General features: G+C 39.4%; 1 protein-coding gene across 2 annotated transcripts in view; it reads left to right on the forward strand.

The window, feature by feature from the left end:
- Nucleotides 1-19,808, forward strand: part of LOC103736473 (zinc finger protein 709) — a 22,806-nt gene extending 2,998 nt beyond the window's left edge. The window contains exons 2-4 of one of the 2 annotated variants that reach the window (XM_008835992.3): nt 16,918-17,044; nt 17,253-17,310; nt 17,908-19,808. In XM_008835992.3, the coding sequence (XP_008834214.2) occupies nt 16,918-17,044; nt 17,253-17,310; nt 17,908-19,522 (1,800 nt within the window). In that variant the 3' untranslated portion in view covers nt 19,523-19,808. Of the gene's footprint in view, nt 1-16,917; nt 17,045-17,252; nt 17,397-17,907 lie in introns of those variants that run through there. The other variant, XM_029564947.1, reaches the window with a different exon arrangement.
- Nucleotides 19,809-21,260: the final 1,452 nt, after the last annotated feature.

Consider the following 21,260-nt stretch of genomic DNA (forward strand, 5'->3'; position numbering starts at 1 on the left):
TTAAGAACAAGATTATTAGTGAGAAATAGTTGTCTAAATCACATTTTATATGAACTTAAGCCTAATGTCTGGAAAGTGATCCCTTGGACTCTTAAATATACAAATTATTTTATATTTGATTATACTTTCCTGTTGGGTGTTTAAGATCATACAGTTGGCTCAAATTAACCAATTTTTTTGTTTTATTGTGAGGGTCAGTTGAAGTTCTGATCCTCAGGGGTCACTCAGGCTTTGGGGGGAGCCCCTGGCTCCTTTGGCCTTTCTTTTACCAGTTTTGTCTATGTGAGGATAAGTCAGATGGTCCTACTCAACCGTGACTTCACTTGGAAGCATGGAGGAAAGTTTCTTCTGTGTTGACCCTTCTCTTTGTAGACTGGGCACTGGTCTAAGTCCTTCTAGTGGGGTTTCCATGACCTCCCTGAACAAGAGAACATGTGACTCATCACAGTTACAGGACATTTTGAGATTCCCCCATAGTTGTTTGGGACTTTAGTTGACTTTGGAGGGCAAGGAACAAAACTCCCTTTAAGGGGCTGGAGAGATGGCTCAGCGGTTAAGAACATTGACTGTTCTTGCAGAAGACCTGGGTTCAAATCTCAGCACCCAGGTGGCAGCTAACAACTGTCCGTAACCTCAGTTCCACGGGATCCAACAGCCTCTCTGTCCTCCTGGGGCATTGCATGACACGGGTCCACTTACCTACATGCAGGCAATACATGCATACACATAAAATAAAAATAATAAAATATTAAAAAAAAAAAACAAAAAACTGTCCCTTTAAGTCCTTTTTGACCAAATTAGTATAGGCCTTTAAGTATGTTTATTAAATATCCAAGAAGGTCAGGTATACCAGTCTGCTACCTTTAATTACTGTGTAATATGTAGGCAAAGCTTGAACAAAAACATTTTTTAACAAATTTTGACTATATTTTGAACCTTAAGTTCAAAATATATCTACATATTACTGTGTAATATGTAGATAGAGTAATATGTAGATAAAGCTTGAACAGAAAATTAAACATTTTTGTTTAAATCTTGACTATATATATATTTTGAACCTTAAGTTAGCCTTTATGAGGATTAAGTCTAGGTTTGACTGAACTAAGTCAGAGAAAGAAGAGATTTAACATTACAGGTTAGGTAGGCATGGCCCAGGAAAGGAACTTTAAATAATTTTCTTAGGTCTGTCTCAAATGAAGGCTATTTTACTACAAACAGAAGCAGTTTCTTTCCCAGCCCCTCTCCTCCAACCCTGATTTATAGTTTTTTAGAAGGAACAAGGAGGGTGTGTATGTCATATACCTATAGACAGGAATTAAGCTGATTAGGATTCAGACCAAGTTCACCAAAACTGTTTTTTTTCTTTTTTGGATTGCCCATCTGGTTCCGGGAGGCAAAACCTAGATCCTTTTGAGCCAAATTATTTTGTTATGGGTAAAAGAAAGTACCAAAAATGAAACTTGTATAATATAGAGAAACATAAAGGACATCTTAATTAGTTACAGGTAACCCCAATACTTGTCTGTATCCATGCAATCTATGACTGTAACTGGGTGTGTAGTGCAAGGCAGAGGAGTAGATAGAAAATTTTGGCTGTAACTGTAATTATTATAATAACAATCCTGTACCTCTATAAACCTGCTCAGACCGTCAATAAACTTGCTTAAACATTCTCATTTCCTCCATCCTGGAAATATTCAGTCATTTTAACTTTCTAACTTCCTAACCCTTTATTTTTTTCATTGATTCCCTGAGACATAACAACACTGAAAAACAAATCCATTATTTGTTGTGAGATATATATAGATAGAAGAACAATTTAAAATATTTTGTTATTTTTATTTTATGTGTATGAGTGTGTTGCCTGCATGTAGGTAAGTGCACCTGTGTCGTGCAATGCCCACGGAGGACAGAAGAGGCCATTGGATCCCCTGGAACTGGTGTTACGGACAGTTGTTAGCTGCTATGAAGGTGCTGGGATTCGGACCCAGGTCTTCTGTAAGAACAACCAGAGTTCTTAACTGCTGAGCCATCTCTCCAGCCCCAAACAATTACTTTAAACATACTAGTACAATGTATAAACTCTGAGATTTCCTTGCAAGCCCTGAAGCAGGTTTTAAAAAACCAAATTTTTAAATGTTTAGAGGATGTTTTATATAAGTTTGGCAAAGAAATGGACCTTGATAAACCTGTCTGTTGGCTTTAAAAAGGCAGTAGTGTAAAATATTTTATATAAAATGTATTTAAAAACATAGAGACAAATTGTACCCTGGAGTAGAAATTATTATTTAAAATTAACTTACATTTTGAAGTAATAGGAACCATTTTGTAGAACCAAAATTAAGATAAGGATTAAAGAGATAACATGTTGACCCGAGGGGCTAGAGAAATGGCTCAGCAGTTAAGAGCACTGGTTGTTCTTGCAGAAGACCCAGTTTCAAATCCCAGCACCCGCTTGGCAGCTAACAACTGCCTGTAACTCCAGTCCCAGGAGATCCGACAGCCCCTGCTGAACAGGGGCATAGCACGACATGGGTGCGCTTACCTACATTCAGGCAATACATACACATAAAATAAAAATAATAATTAAATTAAAAAAAAAACAAAAACAAAACATGTTGACCTGAAAAAAATATTTTTGGGTTAATTTAACTTTAATTAATTTAATTTGACTTAGAAGTCAATTTGATACCAAATAAATTATTTTTAAGATATGTAAGTTTATATAAACTATGAATACATTCTTAATTATAAATAAGATCTTAGTAATCAAGATTTTGTAATTATTCTTTGTGGAGATTATGCTTTTGTTATCTTAAACCAAAATATTTTTTAACAGGAGATAAACAAAATGGATAACTTAAAACATTTTGAAAGCAACCCAGAACCCAAAAAGGTATTTAACAAATAGGATCTTTATATAACCAACTTAGATGTTGTTTGGTATGAGTGATTAGTATTTAAAAGTTTTGTGAGCTGGGTGTGGTGGCGCATGCCTGTAGTTCCAGCAGAGGCAGGTGGATCTCTATGAGTTAGTTCAAGGCCAGCCTGGTCTACATAGTGAGTTCCAGGACAGCTGGGGCTACAGGGAGACCCTGTCGCCAAAAGACCAAAAAATAAAAATAAAAAAAATAAAAGTTTTATGAAACATTTAATAGACCTAGAGACATTGTTTTATAGACTTAAAAAATGATTAGGGTACCCAAGTTTAGAAGGCCTTTGAATGTACCATCAAAATACCCATATTTATAAATCTGTATATGTGTATTTTGATTGGGCATGCCATAAATAAAACCAATAATTCTTGTGCACAGTAAAAAGAACAGAAAGGGAAAAAGTGGCCACAATTTAAAATTGTCTTGACATAAATAACATGTGAAGATAATTAACATAGACATACATGACAGAATTACGTGAGATCTTAACACATGAAGACATATATGACATAATGGTGCACCCGAAACATGATAATTAACACGTCTAATTATGATGATTTTCTGTAAGTAGGCACAGCTGAAGTCATGAAGAAGGCAGTGGTTTGACTCAGAGGAGAGCACTATGTAGTATCATTTTATTAAAAGAATATGGAATTTGAATTAAACATAAAAGATAATGTAATAAATTAATAGTACGTGTGTATGCATTGGGGCTTTGTAGGGTCCCAGATGAATGTAGTAGAAAACATAGTTTAAAGAGTTTTAGGTTTTGAATGAATGTAGACAGTAGATAGAGAGGAAAACCTTATCAAATTGAAGTTTATAATAAATTTTATGAGTGACGGAGGCACTGGTGAAAGGGTAGGGGAAGATCTCATAAACAGAATGGAAGCGAAAACTTGGAGGGCAGTGGTTTTTTAGGAGATAGGAAACCTGAGAACATAGTGGGTGGAAAAGCCTACAACAGTTTTTTTTTTTTATTTTTCAGCAACAAGCAGCTGAATGAAATGAAACTAAGAGGATTTACATCCTAAGGGACAGGAGAAAAAAAAATGAGTGAGGTTCAGGTGCTAGGAATTGAACATGGGTCTTCTGCAAGAGCTATCAGTGCTCTAACCCATTGAGCCATTTAAATCTTCAGCAAGAACTCAAGGGGAAAAATCTGTAGAGGGACCTCCCACAGAAAAGTTAAGAGTCACAGCAGGGGAAAGGTAGATAAAGGGAGCCTTTGTTTCTGGCCAAACTGGCTTTTGAGGAAGGATGGGGGTCAGCACACCAGGCTACAGAAAGGTAAGAACGTTTTACAGGCAGAGGATTTTGTTGACAGAGAAGAATTTGAGAAGCAGAACAAGGGCTGCAAGTGTGTGTGTGCCTTCGAACCAGTCTCTATTTTGGGTGATAATGTTGTGTAAATCCCGGTATTGAAATTAAAGGACCCGAATTTGGGCCAGTGATGGTCATTATATTGAGGCCAGATGGGGACCAAGAGCTGAGTGTGGCTAGTCTGAGATTTCCCAAATGGAGATATTTAGATTAGCTTGAATCAGACTAAAGATGTGTCTTCTGGAATGAACAATTTGGAACCCATGGTTGGGAACAAGGTAAGAATAGAATGGAGGTCAGATCCAACCCCTCAAGGCATCCCTTGATTTTCAGTGATGGGAAACAGCCCTGGTGTCTAGGAGTGGGAGTCCCCCACCTCATAGACTCCAAAAAGAAGAGGTTCAGTGGGGAGATTTTGCAGCCCTCAAACCTCTAAGTCTTAGGATCAACAGAAAATGGAGGGAACTCCTGGGGTTCCTGAGACCTGATTGGGGTGCCTCCCAAATCAGGACCAGCAGATTACCTTGTCTGGTGTGGTGAATGTGAAGTGAGGGTCAGTGGAGCACCGCCTCTTGTCTGAAGCTCAGTGAGGTCTTAGAAAACGGGGAAAGCAAGAAGGAAAGATGAAAATTAGAAAGATTGGTCTCTAGAGGGCTTGGTGCCACTGAGACGGACCCCCTGAAAAAATCCCTCTCCTGGGTTTCAGCACCAAATTAGGACAGAGAAAGAATAAAGTTTCCGCAAAAGACCAGAGCTTCAGCAGACTGAACAGAGGATTTGTTTAGCAAAGGTGACACAGCTTCTCCATGGGCAAGCAAGCTGTGCAAAGGTGTGAGGGCATGAGACTGAATTGTGTATGACTAGAAAATAAAGAAGGCACACACAAACACAGCTATGACGCCTGAGTTGGGGTGCCGTTGGGCCCTTTTCCTGGAGTTGCAGAACAGAGAAGCTGTTTAGCTTGGCTGTGGCTAGTTTGATAATGGTGGAGCTAAGGCAGCAGCGACACCCCGAGAAGAGGAATGGATTGTTTGGCTTACTGCAGCTGTGGCATCCTATCAGGCCCGAGATAGGGATGTGACTATTAACAATGAGGCTAGGGCAAGACATTTGTCTCAGTGTGACGGACCAGCTCAGACCGGAGCACTCAGTCCGACGGGAACAGGGAATCGGAGAGTGGGCAAGGATTCGGCGAGTGACAAACAGACACAACACAAGAGATGGTTGATGATCTGAATGTAATTTTCTAAAGTGGAGCATCAGATTTTATACAAGTTACAGAACAAGATTGTGCAGGCATCAGGTTGATTTCATGGTTAATCATTTTCTTAGAAATACAATTCAAAATCAAAACAATACAGTACAGTGTACAGTGTTTTTATCTAATTAATCAGGTGCTTAGACTATTTGTCCTTTTCCCTTAGTGGTTTGGCAACATCAGCTACTTATAAATTTCATGGTTGGTAATTATATGGTTCCGTTTTCTCAATTTTATTTTACTTCTGAGGTTTCGGAGGCCGAGGCCAAAGTTTTATTTTACTTCTGAGGTTTTGGTGGTTGAGGCCAATGACTAGGTCAGTGAAGTTATAATAACTCCATATGACTTCAAAGGCTTGTTTCTCTTATCCCTATTTTCCTATTCTTTCTATCCATGTTTCTTATACTGCCTGTAATTATTCAAGTATACTTGCTGCTGACTTGTAGTAAAGGCACCAAGGTTGTCTGGATCTAGCTAACCTATCCATAAACTATAGTGAATACCATGAAACTTTCCATTCTTGAATATTTACCCATCTATTATTTCTTTCATAAACTCCTGTATGAGGCAGTGGTTCATCAATGGGCTCTGGGATTCTGAATATGCTCTCCTTTCCCTTAAGAGGATGCCATAGCCTACCTCTCCCTAACTCATAGGCAATTCCTAAGTCTGTCTTAACTGTAGGCAGCAATCTTCTTTCAGTATCCCTGTAATTTATCTAGAATTTTCCAAGGTTGCCTATTCTTAGCTACTTTTCTTATTGTTTGAAATAAGAAAAGAGCATTTGGAGGAAGTCTAATATCAGGAAACTGAGTTCCCAGGAAATCATCCGTATCTAGTCTCTCTTCAGGTGGGCCTAATGACCTGAGTAGGTACAAAGCAGTTCCTCTATGAGGAAAGAACAGGAATAAAGACAGCAATAAAGACAGGAACTAAAGCAGAACAGCCAAGGACACAGCATGCTTTTTTAACACAGCCGTTCTCCAGGAAGCATTCTTCCTTTGAAGTTTTCTCAGCCTTGACCCACGGAGAGTACCTCACGCGGGCTCCACTGTAGGTGATGTGACATCTCAGGGAATTTCTGGTTTCTATCATTGTGTTTTTGTAGTTGTTTTGCTCTAGTCTTTCTCTAAACATAGATGACTGGGAGAAACATTTAGCTGTTTTCTGCCTTTGGGTAACTGGTCTCTGTAGACTTATTTCTGACCATTGGGAAAGTCTAAGAGGGGCAGATTGAGTGAAAAGCACTTTTATTTTCTACTGATTGGAGAAAATGTTTGTTTGAAAGTTGATTTGAGTGTGCAGTACATCAAAAAAATGATTAGTATTGTTTGTATGTGATCAACCTGTGGGGTGGACATGCCATGGAGGCCTGCGGAGGTCAGAGGAATACTTCTTGGCATAGGTTGGTTCCTTCTACCTTTTGCATAGGTTCAAGGGTCAAACTCATGTCTCTCCCTCTCCCTCCCCTTACACTTCTTGCACAGGCTCATGTATCCTAGGCTGTCTGGACTTCACATGTAGCTGTGGAATTTGAATTCTTTATCCTCCTGCCTCCGTCCTCTAAATTCTGGTGTAAAAGACTTGGGTCACCACATCTGGTTTTGTAGTGACTGGGATGGAACCCAGGGTAGGGATCCTGCATGCTGAGCAAGCACTCTGCCAACTAAGCCTCATTCTCAGCCCTGTAGTACAACTTTTACAAATTGGTCTTTTCCTCAGATTCTGGCAAGGAGATCCTAAAACCTTTGGAATTTCCTAAGTTGTGGGTATGTCATTGGTTGCTTAGCATAAACCTCTTACCCTCCTTTTTGAGACTGGATCTCACTCTGCAGATCAGACTGGCCTTGAACTCACAGAGCGCCTACTGTCTCTACCTCCTGCCTACTGGAATTAAAGGTGTGCACTACTATACTTGACCCATAAACCCTTTTTGTGGCAAACACTGAATGCATTCTAATGAGGTTACTGGGGTGGTAACTTCTTTGGAATTATCAGTATTGCATTGAATTGTGTAGATGGCTTTCAGTAGACTGTTCATTTCTACAGTAGTCTGACAGTTCAAGCACATTTCGATTTCTCTAATTTCTTTACTACTGTATACTTTTCTTTTTAGAGGTTGTGGGTTTATCCTTCGTAAATATTTTTCGTGTTAATATAAATGGGATTTTGTTCCTGATTTCCTTTTTACCTGGTCTTCATTGGAACGTAGAAATACTGTTTCAACCACCCCTTTCTCAAAAGCCAGTTCATATATAAACATACATACATTCATATATACATATATATATATATTAATGTGTATGAATGTATTGCCTGCATGTAGGTAGGTGTGCCTGTGTTGTGCAGTGCCTACAGAGGTCAGAAAAGGGTGTTGGATCCCCTGGAACAGGAGTTATGGGCAGTTGTTAGCCACCATGTGGGTGCCAGGAATCAAACCCAGATCCTTTGGAAACTGTGAGCCATCTCTGCAACCCCTGTATCCTGCTATATTAATGAAAGTATTAAATGGTGGTACAACCAAAATATTTACTTTTTAAAATTCCCTATTATCAAGTAAGCACATTCTCAGATTGAAGAAATTTTAGCAATGTACTAGATAATTACAGCTAATGATAGATAAAATAATGAGCAGCTCTCTATAGACTGAGAAAGAGCCATTTAGAGCATGTGAACTCCTGTGGTGTGTGGGAAGCAGTACACTCTTACTTAAAAGTAAGAATTTACTTATATTGTGTATGGATCTTGATAAGTCTGGGAAAACAGTATTTAGAAAAAAGCTAATTTAATACTTTAGTAGAAGTAAAGGGGCTGTTGGGGGTAGGTTTCTTCCCTCCCATGAAACCTACCCCCAATGGCCCCTTAGTAGTTCCTGACATCTATTAATTTTTCCAGTGGAAACATGCATATCTAAAAATTCAAAGCTAGCACCTATTTATGAGACAGAACATGTAACATTTGTCCTTCTGGGTCGGGGCTACCTCAGAATGATTGTTTTCTAGTTCCATACATTTACTTGTGAATTTCATAATGTTATTATTCTTAACAGCTGAATAATACTGTATTGTGTAAATGTACTATGCTTTCATTATCCATTCATTGATTGATGAGCGTGATGCTGGGTAAGTTGACTAGGCACCAGGGGATTAAACCCACAGTGAGAGGTATTTGGGGACATGAATTAGACTTGATAGGCCTACCAAAAAAAAAAGACATGAAATCAGGCAAGGGCGGTGTATTAGTTACTTTTCTGTTGCTATGGTAGGAACACCACCATGACCAAGGGAACATATAACAGTTGAAATGGAGTGTTTGCTGTGTGTTTTCCCACAACTTAAAAAAAAATTAACATAAATAAAATGACTTTACTATTTTACTATAAATAAAACCAATACAAATTATATTAAAAATTTTTATGCCCACTGCACTGGAAGGAATTCACATCTGGTACTGAGTCAAAAGCTTATGGCTGGGGAGGCCATAGGCCCTGAGGAAATTTCAGCTGTTATTTTGTTAAATGGACATGATGTGCCCATCAAATTGCCTGTGAGATAACTATGTTTAAACCCATATATTAGTACTGTTTTGGTTAGAGAAGTTTCTTTTCACAGTGTTCAGTGATAAATTCAGAGACTCATGACTAATCAAACTGAGAATAAGTGACTTTTGAATGCCCAGCCATAAATCTGTATCACTCCCCTCTAAGGCTTAGGCAATGTCAGAGAAGGGGCAGAAAGAATGTAAGAGGCCAAAGAAAAGGGGAACAGTGTAGGCTTTCATGAATGGGATTGTTTTCCTGGTTTCTTTCTCAGTATGTTTGTTGTTAGTGTCTAGGAAGGCTAATGATTTTTGTGTGTTATTTTTATATCCTGCTACTTTGCTGAATTTATCAGCTCTTGTGGAGTCTATAGGGAGTTTTCTGGTGGAGTCTATAGGGTCTTATATGTATAGAATTATATCATCTGCAAATAGGGGTACTTTGACTTTTCCCTTTCCAATGTATATTTTCCTTTATCTCCTTCATTTGTCTTACTGCTCTGGCTAAAAACTTCAAGTGTTAGGTCTGGCATGATGACTAAGAGATCATTATGTGGTTTTTGTCCTTGAGTCTATTTATATGATGAATTACATTTATTGATTTACATACATTGGCTCATCCCTGCATCTCTAGGATGAAGCCAACTTGATCATGGTGGATAATCTTTCTGATGTGCCCTTTATTTGATTTGCGAGTATTTTACTGAGAATTTTTCCATTTAGCAAAGAGATTGGCCTATAATTTTTTGCTGGTAGATCTTTGTATGGTTTTGGTATTATGGTAATACTGGCCATTGTATCTTTGACTATTGAACCTCTTCCATAAAATTATAATGTTTAAATTTAACATAAAGAATTATCTTTGGTGAGACTTGTTTAGTATCAAATCAATAAGAAATGATTTTATTTTATTATTCTCTAAGAGTGTAGGTGCAAGGCTGGAGAGATGGCTCAGCATTTAAGAGCACTGGCTCTTCTTCAGAAGACCTGGGTTTGAATCCCAGCACCCACATGGCAGCTAACAACCGTTCATTACTCCAGTTCCAAGGATCCAACACCCTCTTCTGTCGTCCGTGGGCACTGTACTACACGAGTGCAAGTGCACTTACATACATGCAGGCATAACACTCATACATATTTAAAAAAAAAATCTAGGTACAACCTTACCAATGTTCTCAGCAGGTGTTCCGTATTATCTGTAAGACTTGTGATAAGAGGTTTTTATTTTGTGTGTGTGTGTGTGTGTGTGTTTAAGCATTTACAATTTTATTAGAATTTTAAAGAAAAAGAAATCCTCAGGGCAGGTGAGCTGGTGATCTTGGCAGCTGCCTTAGGAGGTGGATGGTGGGAAGAAGGAAAGACATGAGGCCCTGCAGGTTAAGAGTCTGGGTGGGAGGTCAGACACATGCTGACGGGAAGCCACATGGCTGGGAGAAGGAAGCTTTAGAGAAAGTAAAGAGCTCAAGATGCTAGGGGCAGCCCAAAGCCTTAAAGAAAGCAGGTTCAGTAAGAAAGGTATGAAGAAGAAAAAGGGAAATTACGCTTCCCTGAAGAGTTCAGGGAAGCAGGCAACTCACAGGTTATATGGTTGTAGGTAGCAAGTTCTGCTCCCGTAGGTAGGATTACAAGCAGGAAAAAGTCGCTATCTCATTAATGCCCTAGGTATTCTGCCCATCTGTTTAACATAACCTGCCTTCCTAGGGGTCGTCCTGTGACTAGATGATTGACCAGTTAAACTTACATAAAATGAAAGTGCTTGGATATTACATCCCCACTGGCTCTGGGAAATAAGTCAAATCTTTGACTTGTTTTGATTTTGAGGCTTATATTGGGTCCTTAGAACCCTAATTTTGATGGCATTTGGGTGCCTCTTGATCTATATGGTCAGGCAATTTAGGAGGCATGGACCCACAGTAAAGGCTAAGAGGAATGTTACCAGAGGCCCAGTAAAACTCAATTACACCTGAATTATTGGCGTAAAAACAGCAAACCTCACCTAAGGCCATGTATGAGCCATCTTCCTTTAGGAACTATCCCCTTCTGTTCTGTAGCACCATTTTAGCTAGGGAGTTAACCTGTCTCTCCAACTGCCTGATGGAGTCCTGTAGACATCTGATGTCTCTGTCTATCTGAGAGCTTAGAAGCCTAAAAGTTTTATTACCTGTGGCTAGGGTGGCAGCACCCAAGGCAGCAGAACCTGCAATGCCTGTTTTCACAAGGATGGTGGCAGGACGACTCTTGGCCCTTGAGAGACCTGGGTTAAGGTGAAGTGTTTCCACCCTTTCTCTCTGCTATAGATAAACCTGGGAGAGAACCTGGACTAGTGTGCACATGTCTCCATGGTGAAAGTCCCATTCTAGCTGTTCTGTAGTCATGTATTTAATAAGACTGAAGGTGCATGCCCATCAGGTGGTTTCAGGGGCTTGAAAGAGTAAACCTAGGTTTCCTGAGAACTTATGGGCTATATGTTACTCTAATGTTTCTCCCCTCTGAAGAGGTAACCTTTAATATTTTTAAGTTAAATAAAAGGAATCTAGGTACGACCTTACCAGTGTTCTTCATTGGAGTATGGAGGATGTACTCAGTAACTTAAGAAACAAATATTGACAGCAGGTGTTCCATATTATCTGTAAGACTTGTGATGAAAGGTTTTTTTTAAATTTCTTTTTATGGGAATGAGTGTTTTGCCTGGGTGTATGTAGGTGCACCACATGCCTGCAATGCGTGTGTAGGCCAGCAGAGGGTGTTGGATCTCTAGGAACTAGAGTTACAAACACTTATTAGCCACTATGTGGGTGCTAGGAATTGAACCCAGGTCTTCTGTAAGTGCAGCCAGTGCTCTTAACCACAGAGCCATCTCTCCAGCCCATAAGAGAATTTATCCAGATTTTGAGTTTTGATCAGGTGAGGTCTCTGTGTGAGCATTTCAGCAATATGCAAAAATTCACAGGGATTATCAGAGTTTACTAAATCCTGTATTGTTTGCATGCACATTTGATAGCAGCGAGCCCTACTTTGCAGTTAGGCTGGTTATGTTCATTTCAGTAGAAGTTCCCAGTCTTCAGAAATGGATCAAATTTGCTGACAGACATTTCTAATAACTGTACAGGCTCAGCAGAGCTGGTGTTTATACTTGGGGTTTTCAAGTCATAGGAAGTTGTTCTTTAAGATGTAAGATGTTAAAGACCCAGTTACCTCAGAATGCATGATATAGTGAGAGTAAGGATGAATAGCAAAATGTGCCTGCCATGATAAAAGTGAATATTTGAAACAAAGCAGGAAGTGAACTCAGTGATTATGCAACTCCAATGTTTTTTCACTGTTCTTCTTGCAAATGTGCCTTTGTTATTGGTTGTGGGGATAAACTGCTTTGAGAAAAGCTACTTAAGTCCTAAAGAATTTATTTCAGCTCAGTGTTCAAGGGCACAGGAGTGTGAAGAAGCTGGTCACATCACATCCACAATCCAGAACAGAAGGTGATGAATACTTGCTTGAAGCTCAGCTCCTTTCTCCACTTAGGTAGCCCAAGATGCAGTCAGAAATTGGTGCCACATCCTGTGTGTGTATCTTCCTACCTTAATCCAGATAATCTCTTATAGGTGTGTCCAGAAGTGTATCTCTTAGGTGATTCTAGAATCCTGCCCTTTTGGCAACTGACACTGTGCATCACAATTCCACCCCTTGTCCTGATAGACTCATATGCAAAAATACATGTGGTTCAATTTTGAAAGTCCATGTAGTCTTTAACAATTCTAACACCTTTTAAAAGTCCCACATCTCAATACTGTGAGTTTCTATAAAATAAAATAAATTAAACTAAAAGGTATGTTGCTCCAGCATATAATGGTACAGAGTGAACGCTTCTGTTCCAGAAAGGAAGAACGTACCAAAAAATGATTCAACCAAAGCAAAACAAAAACCCAGCTGGGAATAAGTCCCTACTCCTACAGCTCTGCTGCCTGTAGTACACAAAGCCCCTATCTTGGGCTGGCTCCACTCCATGTATGCAGCTTCCTTTGGTGGACTTGTCGTGTTTCTTTATTCTCCAGTATCTAGGAGTCCCCATTACAGCAGAGAGTTCCACTTTAGCAGCTTCCTGCAGTGACCTCTGGGGCCTCTTTGCATGTACTCTGACCCTGTCACATGCTCCTTGACCTAGGTTGCTCTTTTGAACCATGGTTCTATATATATCCATAATGCAGTTTTGCATCTTTCATGCCTCAAGCAACACCATGTGGACAACACTGTCCATTTCTACTGCCCACCCAGGATGGAGCCTGGCCCCCTTGGGGAATAATAGCACCAACTTTTGTGTGCTGAGCATAGCAAAACACTATCCTCTGCAGTTCCTTTTGAGGAACAGGGAATCTCCTAGCTGCATTTTCAGTTGAAGCTTTGTTCTTTCAAATAAATTGTGTCTTTATACTTTGGGAACCTTTATGGTTGGGGTCTTGCCTTCGAGTTTCCTTTCCGGTTTTTACCACTGGTTGAAGTTTTACCTTCAAGGTACCTTATCATTGTTAGTGGTGGTCATGCCTGGGCTAGCTGTTTCTAGCCTCTTTTTTTTTTAAGGAATTGAAATAAAGGCTCACACAGATTTGCAATAACAGAAGGATAATTTTATTCAAAGCAAAGTCATAGCACATATCAGAGATAGACTTTGACAGTTTACAGTGGATTGCCTAAGTGAGGGTATCGAAGGTCTCCAATTTTTTTTTTTAAGTGAACAAATTTTAATCTGGAAAAATAGCAATCATAGTATGCAAATAAAAAGCACAAAAATTCCATGCACACTTTTACAGTACAATGACTGGTGAAGACTAAAACATACAAGTTACAGAGACACAGATCTAAGACAAGACAGGATTAAAAAAATATAACATGGCTGCATTAATCACTTACTGTTGGCTGATGGAGTACTTAATGAGGAACCTCATTTTACACAGGGCACCCAATTCAAGAATGGTCAAGTCATATTTTAAAAAACAAAAACTCTACAATAAAGCAACTTACAGCTCACAGAGGGGTAGAGCTTATAGACTCTGAAAATGAAACTGAAGGATTAAACTACATATAAAATCAAAGCCCTGTCTAAAAGTAATTCAAAGAAAATCCCCCCAAAGCAGTTATTGTTTGAGGTTTTCTTGGTGGAGGTTCAAGAGAAAGAGAAATTTGGTTTCTGAGGAGTGTAACATTCATGATTGGTTCTCTCTTTTGATTGGCAGGCTTAGGTAAGGCTTTGCTTATTTCATATGCCCCTTCCCATAATGCTCTGATTTTAATCAAATACTAGGCCAAATATACATAGACATAAGACAACAAATGGGATAAATAGGGGATTCTCCTAAAAGTTCAGTTTAAGGACACAATTTGCACCCCAGACTAGTTCAGACTGGATTGGCCCATTTCCCATAGTTTCTATATATTTTCCATGATGTATTTGAGTATAAATGGGATGTATCTGAAGAGAATAGCTTATTTCCATTGTTTAAGCTCATTTCACATATCCTTTGTTACAATGCATGTGACTTTAATCATGCAGGCGTAAAATGGTAAATAGATAATTCTCCTTAATGATTCATTTTGAGAACAAAATTTGTCATATTGTATATGCATCCAATTTTACTTTAGTTTGATTTTGCCTATTTCCCATGGGTTCTTGATGTGATCCAAAATATATTGGATTAGAGATGTGGCACTATCAAGGTGCTAAAACTAGTATTACAGTTTTTGTTTTATACAGGGTCTTACTGTGTATCCCTGAGTGGCCTGGAACTCACTATGTATACCAGGCTTGACTCAAAGTCATAGAGATCTCCTTGCCCTAGCCTCCTGAGTGCAGGGATTTAAAGGCATGAGCCACTACACTCAGCCTATTTCCCTTTTAAAAAGCATGTATACATGCAGCCTGATACAAGTGTGATCTAAGGTTGCCAACAGGTTTCTAGATGCATAATTTGCAGAGATGTGTGTGCATGTCCTAAGCCAAATACAGTCTCGTGTTGCTGAGTTATTCCCTATGTTCATCTGCCTCACTACTGTCCCAGTGTCTACAGCTGCTTATCTGCAGTAACCCTGCCTAAAACATTAAGCTTACTCACACTTCTTTTATCTTTCAGACTAATAAGTCTATTTAAATATAACTTCTTTCAGGTTCTCAGGCCCTAGGCCAAAGGAAGCCAGAATCATTTCCAAAATAGCTCACAGAGCCCCCATCCCATTTAATGATAGGGTCCTTACTTCCTTCTAAAACTTCATGAGCCAAACCTCCTCTTTTCATGTTCTCTTAGCATTCTTCTTCTTCCATGACATCAGACATCATTTATTTTTCTTATATAATGCAAGAACTTTTCTAGCCCCAAATACCAAACTTTTCCCATTCATTCCACAAACATGTACATAATGCCTAAAAACAGTATGACCAGGTATCTTATAGGAATGGTGCCACTTCTTAGTATCATTTTTTAAACTAAAAAAATATAGTATCTATTTTTATGTTATCTTTTTAAATCTCTTGCTGTGGCCAGGCGTGGTGGCGCACGCCTTTAATCCCAGCACTTGAGAGGCAGAGGCAGAGGCAGAGGCAGAGGCAGAGGCAGAGGCAGAGGCAGAGGCAGAGGCAGAGGCAGAGGCAGAGGCAGGCAGATCTCTGTGAGTTTGAGGCCAGCCTGGTCTACATAGTGAGTTCCAGGCCAGCTGGGGCTACAGGGAGACCCTGTCCCAAAAAAGACCCCCCCCCCCCCAAAAAAAAAAACTCTTGCTGTGATAAACTGCCCTGACAAAGGAAACTTAAAGCACAGAGTTTATTTCAGCTTACAGTTGAAGGGTATAGTCTGTCACGGCAAGGACCTTAGGAAAGCTGAGTGTCAAGCAGCTGGTCATGTTGCATGTTGCATTCACAGTCAGTGGTGGTCTGGTACTCAGCTTCATTTTTCCACTTATATAGTCCATTTATACAGGATACAAATCAGGGAATGGTCCACCCACAGTAACTTACCACCTTAATCAAGGTAATCTTTTTAAAATACATGTCTTTTTAAATTTTATGTGTATGAGTATTTTGCCTGCATGTATGTAAGTGCACCTGTGTCATGCAGTGCCCACAGAGGCCAGAAGAGGGCATCAGATCCCTTGGAACTAAATTTACAGATGATTGTTAGCTGCCTCGTGGGCACTGAGAATAGAACCTGGGTCCTCTGGAAGAACAGCAAGTGTTCTTCACCACCAAGTCATCTCTTTAGCCCCCAATCTCCCATATTCTTAGGTAAACCTTAATCTAAATAATCCATTACAAGGTGTGTCCAGAAGCTTATCTCCTAGGTGATTCTGTAGCCTATCAAGTGGAAAGTTAACTCTAAACTTGATGCTAAAGACTGTGTGCATGAAGAATATTTTGGACCAGTGTTACAACAAGGTGTCATGTTCGACTGTTCCTTTACCACACGGTTCCAAACTACCATCAGAATTGTGTAATGAGGTAGGAATAAGAACAAACAGTGGGACTGGAGAGATGACTCAGCATTTAAGAGCACCGGCTGCTCTTTCAGAGGACCCAGGTTCAATTCCCAGCACCCACGTGGCGGTTAACAACCGTCCTTAACTCCAGTTCCAGAGGATCCAATGCCCTCTTCTGACTTCTGCAGGCATAGTACACGGGTGCACTTACATATGAAAACAAAACACTCATACACATAAAATAAAATAATAAATAAAAATATCTTAAAAAAGAAACAAATAGTAAACATGTGCTAGTCATGATATAAGGTGAGTGAGGAACAAAACATGAAGTGAACTAATAAAGTTACTGTGTCTCGCTACTGCTTTTTCACTAGTTCTTCTTTAAATACCTGTGAATCATTTTAGGAGCCAGTGACCTTTGAGGATGTAGCTGTGAGCTTCACCCAAGGAGAGTGGGCTTTGTTGGACTCTACTCAAAAGAAGCTCTACAGAGATGTGATGAAGGAAACCTTTGTGAATCTGATCTCCATAGGTAAAAAAGACCACTTGATATGTTTGGTTATACAGTCAGAACAACCTTTTAATTCTTACCTATATAATCATGTGATTTGAAATATAGAAAGAAAACTGAATATTACATGCCTACCCATAGAAACAGGTAGAATGTAATATGTTTTTATAGTGTTATATAAGTCATAATGATTCTTTTGCATTTTTTTTTGTTTTTTTTTTTTTTTTAGGGAAAACAGATGAAGGAAACATAAATGAGGACTACCAAAATCTCTGGAGAAGTGCTAAGTAATATATACTCAAAAAGAATTTGAATCAAACATATGGTAGTGATAGGAAATCTGATTGTCAAGTAAATGATCCAAATACATCTAGTAGGTTGATTCAGTTTCATATATCATATATATACATTGAGCTTGAGCATTTAGAATTGGAGGATCCCATCTATGTAATATTTGAACATTACCAAAATATGGTTCAACATTACGCTATGTAAGATATAACTAGTGTTTCATGATACAGAAACTCCCTTTCATGCACAAAAGTATTGAATATTCTTTTATCAAGTTACCTTTATGCTTTGGCTATAAGGTCTGTGTTTTTCAAGTACCTAAACACAGTAGCATTCCAGAACCTTATATAGTTGTATGTCATCACCAGAACCTCTGGCTGAGTCCTTTTATGTGTGTGAATTCTTACAGACAGAAAGTTAACACTCTTAATTTTTTTCTGGGAGTTTCTTTTCTGTGTGGCCTAGGTTTCCCCCAGTTGTGGTACCATGCATCTGCTGCCTCCTCAGAACTGTAACTAGTCACAACATTCAGCCTGCAACATTTCCCTTTGCTAATCAAAAAATTGTAGTAATGCTCTTTTCCTTTTTTGCAGAACTCAGGTGATTGAGAGTGGCTGTGAATATGAACATGATAGTCAGTGTGAAGACGTACACCAACAGGTTCCAGAGCATTTTGTTAATGCTCTTCCAATAACAGTATATGAAAGCAGTATGTGTGTAAGAGACATCATTGGTCATTCACCCTCAGATGTGCACCTCAGAGATCAAACTGCAAAGACATCATTTGAGTATAATGAACATGTGGAGAAAGCTTTTTCACATAAGAAATGTTGGAAAGATTTCAGTCACTCTGAGTCCTTTCAGGTACATGAAAGTCCTCCTAGAGAGACACCCTATGAAAATAAACAATCTAGTGAAGCTTGTAGGAGTTTTATTTCTGATCATGATTATGAGAGAATTCACACTGGAGTTAACCACGAATGTAAGCAAATTGAAAAAGCATTCAGAAAAGACACTTCTGACCAATTACATGATAGAATCCACACTGGAGTGAAGCCATTTGTGTGTAAGCAGTATAGAGAAGCCTTCATTAATCCCAGTCATCTTATTAAATATGAAACAGTTCACATGGGAGAAAAACGTTATGCATGTAAACAATGTGGTAAAACATTTAGATACGCGTCATTCCTCCAGAAGCATGAAAGAATTCACAGTTTAGAGAACCGGTATGTATGTAAGCAGTGTGGGAAAGCATTTGTTCGTTCCTATAACCTTCTTGTTCACCAAAGAATTCACACTGAGGAGAAACCTTATGCATGTAAGCATTGTGGAAAAACCTTCATCCAACCTAGTAGCTGCTGTTATCATGAAAGAATGCACACTGGAGAGAAGCCTTATGCATGTAAGCAGTGTGGAAAAGCCTTCATCGATCCTCATGCCTATTACAATCATGAAAGAACTCACACTGGAGAGAAACCCTATGTATGTAAGCAATGTGGGAAAGCATTTATGTGGTCCACATCCCTCCGCCAGCATGAAAGAATTCACACAGGAGAGAAACATTTTACATGTAAGCATTGTGGAAAAGCCTTCACCCAATCCAGTGTCTGTAGGAGTCATGAAAGAATTCACACCGGAGAGAAACCCTATGTTTGTGTGCAGTGTGGAAAAGCATGCATTAGTTCCAGTACTCTTATTAAGCATGAAAGAATTCATACTGGAGAGAAACCTTATACATGTAAACATTGTGGGAAAGCCTTTGCCCATTCCAGTTCCCGTAACAGTCATGAAAGAATTCACACTGGAAAGAAACCATATATATGTAAACATTGTGGGAAAGCCTTTACTGGTTCCAGTGCCCGTAACAGTCATGAAAGAATTCACACTGGAGAGAAACCTTATATGTGTAACCATTGTGGGAAAGCCTTCACCAATTTGAGTGCCCGTAACAGTCATGAAAGAGTTCACACTGGAGAGAAACCTTTTACATGTAAACATTGTGGAAAAGCCTTTGCTCATTCCAATGCCCGTAATAATCATGAAAAAATTCACACCGAAGAGAAACCTTATACATGTAAGCATTGTGGAAAAGCCTTCACCCAATATAATGATTGTTATGATCATGAAAGAACTCACACTGGAGAGAAAATATACATATGTAATATAATATGGGGAAACCTTCAAGTACTCCACATACCTTCTCAATGATAAGAATTCACACTGGAGAGAAATCTTGTGCATGTAAGCAATGTGGGAAGGTATTTACGTGTTTCATATTCCCTCACAAACACATAAGAACTCACAGTTAAAAGAAATACAGTGGTCTATGGCCATACCACCCTGAATGCACCCGATCTTGTCTGATCTCGGAAGCTAAGCAGGGTCGGGCCTGGTTAGTACTAGCTGGGCGTGGTGGCACACACCTGTTGTCCCAGCACTTGGGAGGCAGAGGCAGGTGGATCTCTGTGAGTTCAAGGCCAGCCTGGTCTACATAGTTCCGGGCTAGCTGGGGCTACAAGGAGACCCTGAAAAAAAGATCCCCCCAAAAGATTTATGTGTGTGGGGGAGAGTGTGTGTGGTGCATGCCCACATGTGTAGGGAGGAGGGCAGCTGGGGCTACAAGGAGACCCTGTCTCAAGAAGACCCCCCCCCCAAAAAAATACAGTGGGTAGAACTTATGCCAGAATAAATAGTGTGGCACTGTCTGTGGCCTATTTGCTTTTATTGTCAGTTATGAAAAAAGAGTGTAGACTGACTGTGAGGTGCCTCAGCTGGTAATATCACTTGCTAATCAGCCTGATCTGTGTTCAATTCTTGAGACATACATGGTGGAAGTAGAGAACCAATTCCTAAAAATTGTCCTTTGATTTATTAATATTTTTTGATAAAGTCAAGAAAAACAGATTCTGATACCTCCAAAAGTATGATTTTCATCACAATATGCACACATATGGAGGACTTAAGTCTGTTGCACTCATCGTTCTGCATGACTCTTATTCAATAGCTGGCAAGGGAGAAACTAGAAAAATGCCGTATTGAAATATAGTTTAAACACTACTTGGGAGATTTTAAGAAGAACCATTTCCAACCAAATGAATTTTTCATTGTAAAAGCATGAGAAATTTCATGTGCTTGAATTGTGTAATAGTAGGAAATGTAAATACTGGGCATAGTGATATTGGGACACATAAATGTGACCAGTTTCCCCTCTCATCTGAAGTGGGTCTGGAAGCCCCATATTCCCAATATGCAGCTGGTACCCTACCAACATGGAGTAAGAGAACAAGAATTTTAGCTAGTGGCAGGCTGCATATCAGGCACTGCCTGATAATGAGAAGTCAATGCCAGTCCTGTCTGTGTCTTCTAGAAACAATTGTGTACACCAGCCACCAGGCATTTACCATTTTCTAGAGACATTGAGGTCCCATTTGATATCTGCTGAGACATCCAGGCAATATTTGGGAAGCCATTAAGACTAGGAAGGCTGTGCATGGTCTTTCTTCCATTCTGACAAGCCTGGATGACAGATCACATCAGATAAAGACCACATAGATGTAATGAGTGCAGCCACAGTTCATGAAGTCCAAGCATCTCAAGCAACGCTAAAGGACTCATTGGTGGATACCAGGATCCCTAGCACAACAACTGGCAAATGGTCCTCTTACTCCTGGCCAGAAAAATTTTATTTTTCATTTAAATTTATATTTGTATGTATATGAATATTTTGTCTGCATGTATGTGTGTACACTGCCTGCCAAGGTCAGAAGAGGGTGTCAGATCCTTTGGAACTAGAGTTAAAGATGGTTGTTAGCCACCATGTTGGTGCTGGGAACCTAACCTGGGTCCTCTGGAAGAGCATCCAGTACTCTTAATGCTGAGCCATGTCTCCAGCCCCCTAGCCAGAATCTTCAGATTCCTTTCTTTCCTCTTTTTGGCCTCTCTAACC

This window comes from Nannospalax galili, unplaced genomic scaffold (assembly GCF_000622305.1).
Source record: "Nannospalax galili isolate Female #2095 unplaced genomic scaffold, S.galili_v1.0 scaffold391, whole genome shotgun sequence".
NCBI classification, from domain to species: domain Eukaryota; kingdom Metazoa; phylum Chordata; class Mammalia; order Rodentia; family Spalacidae; genus Nannospalax; species Nannospalax galili.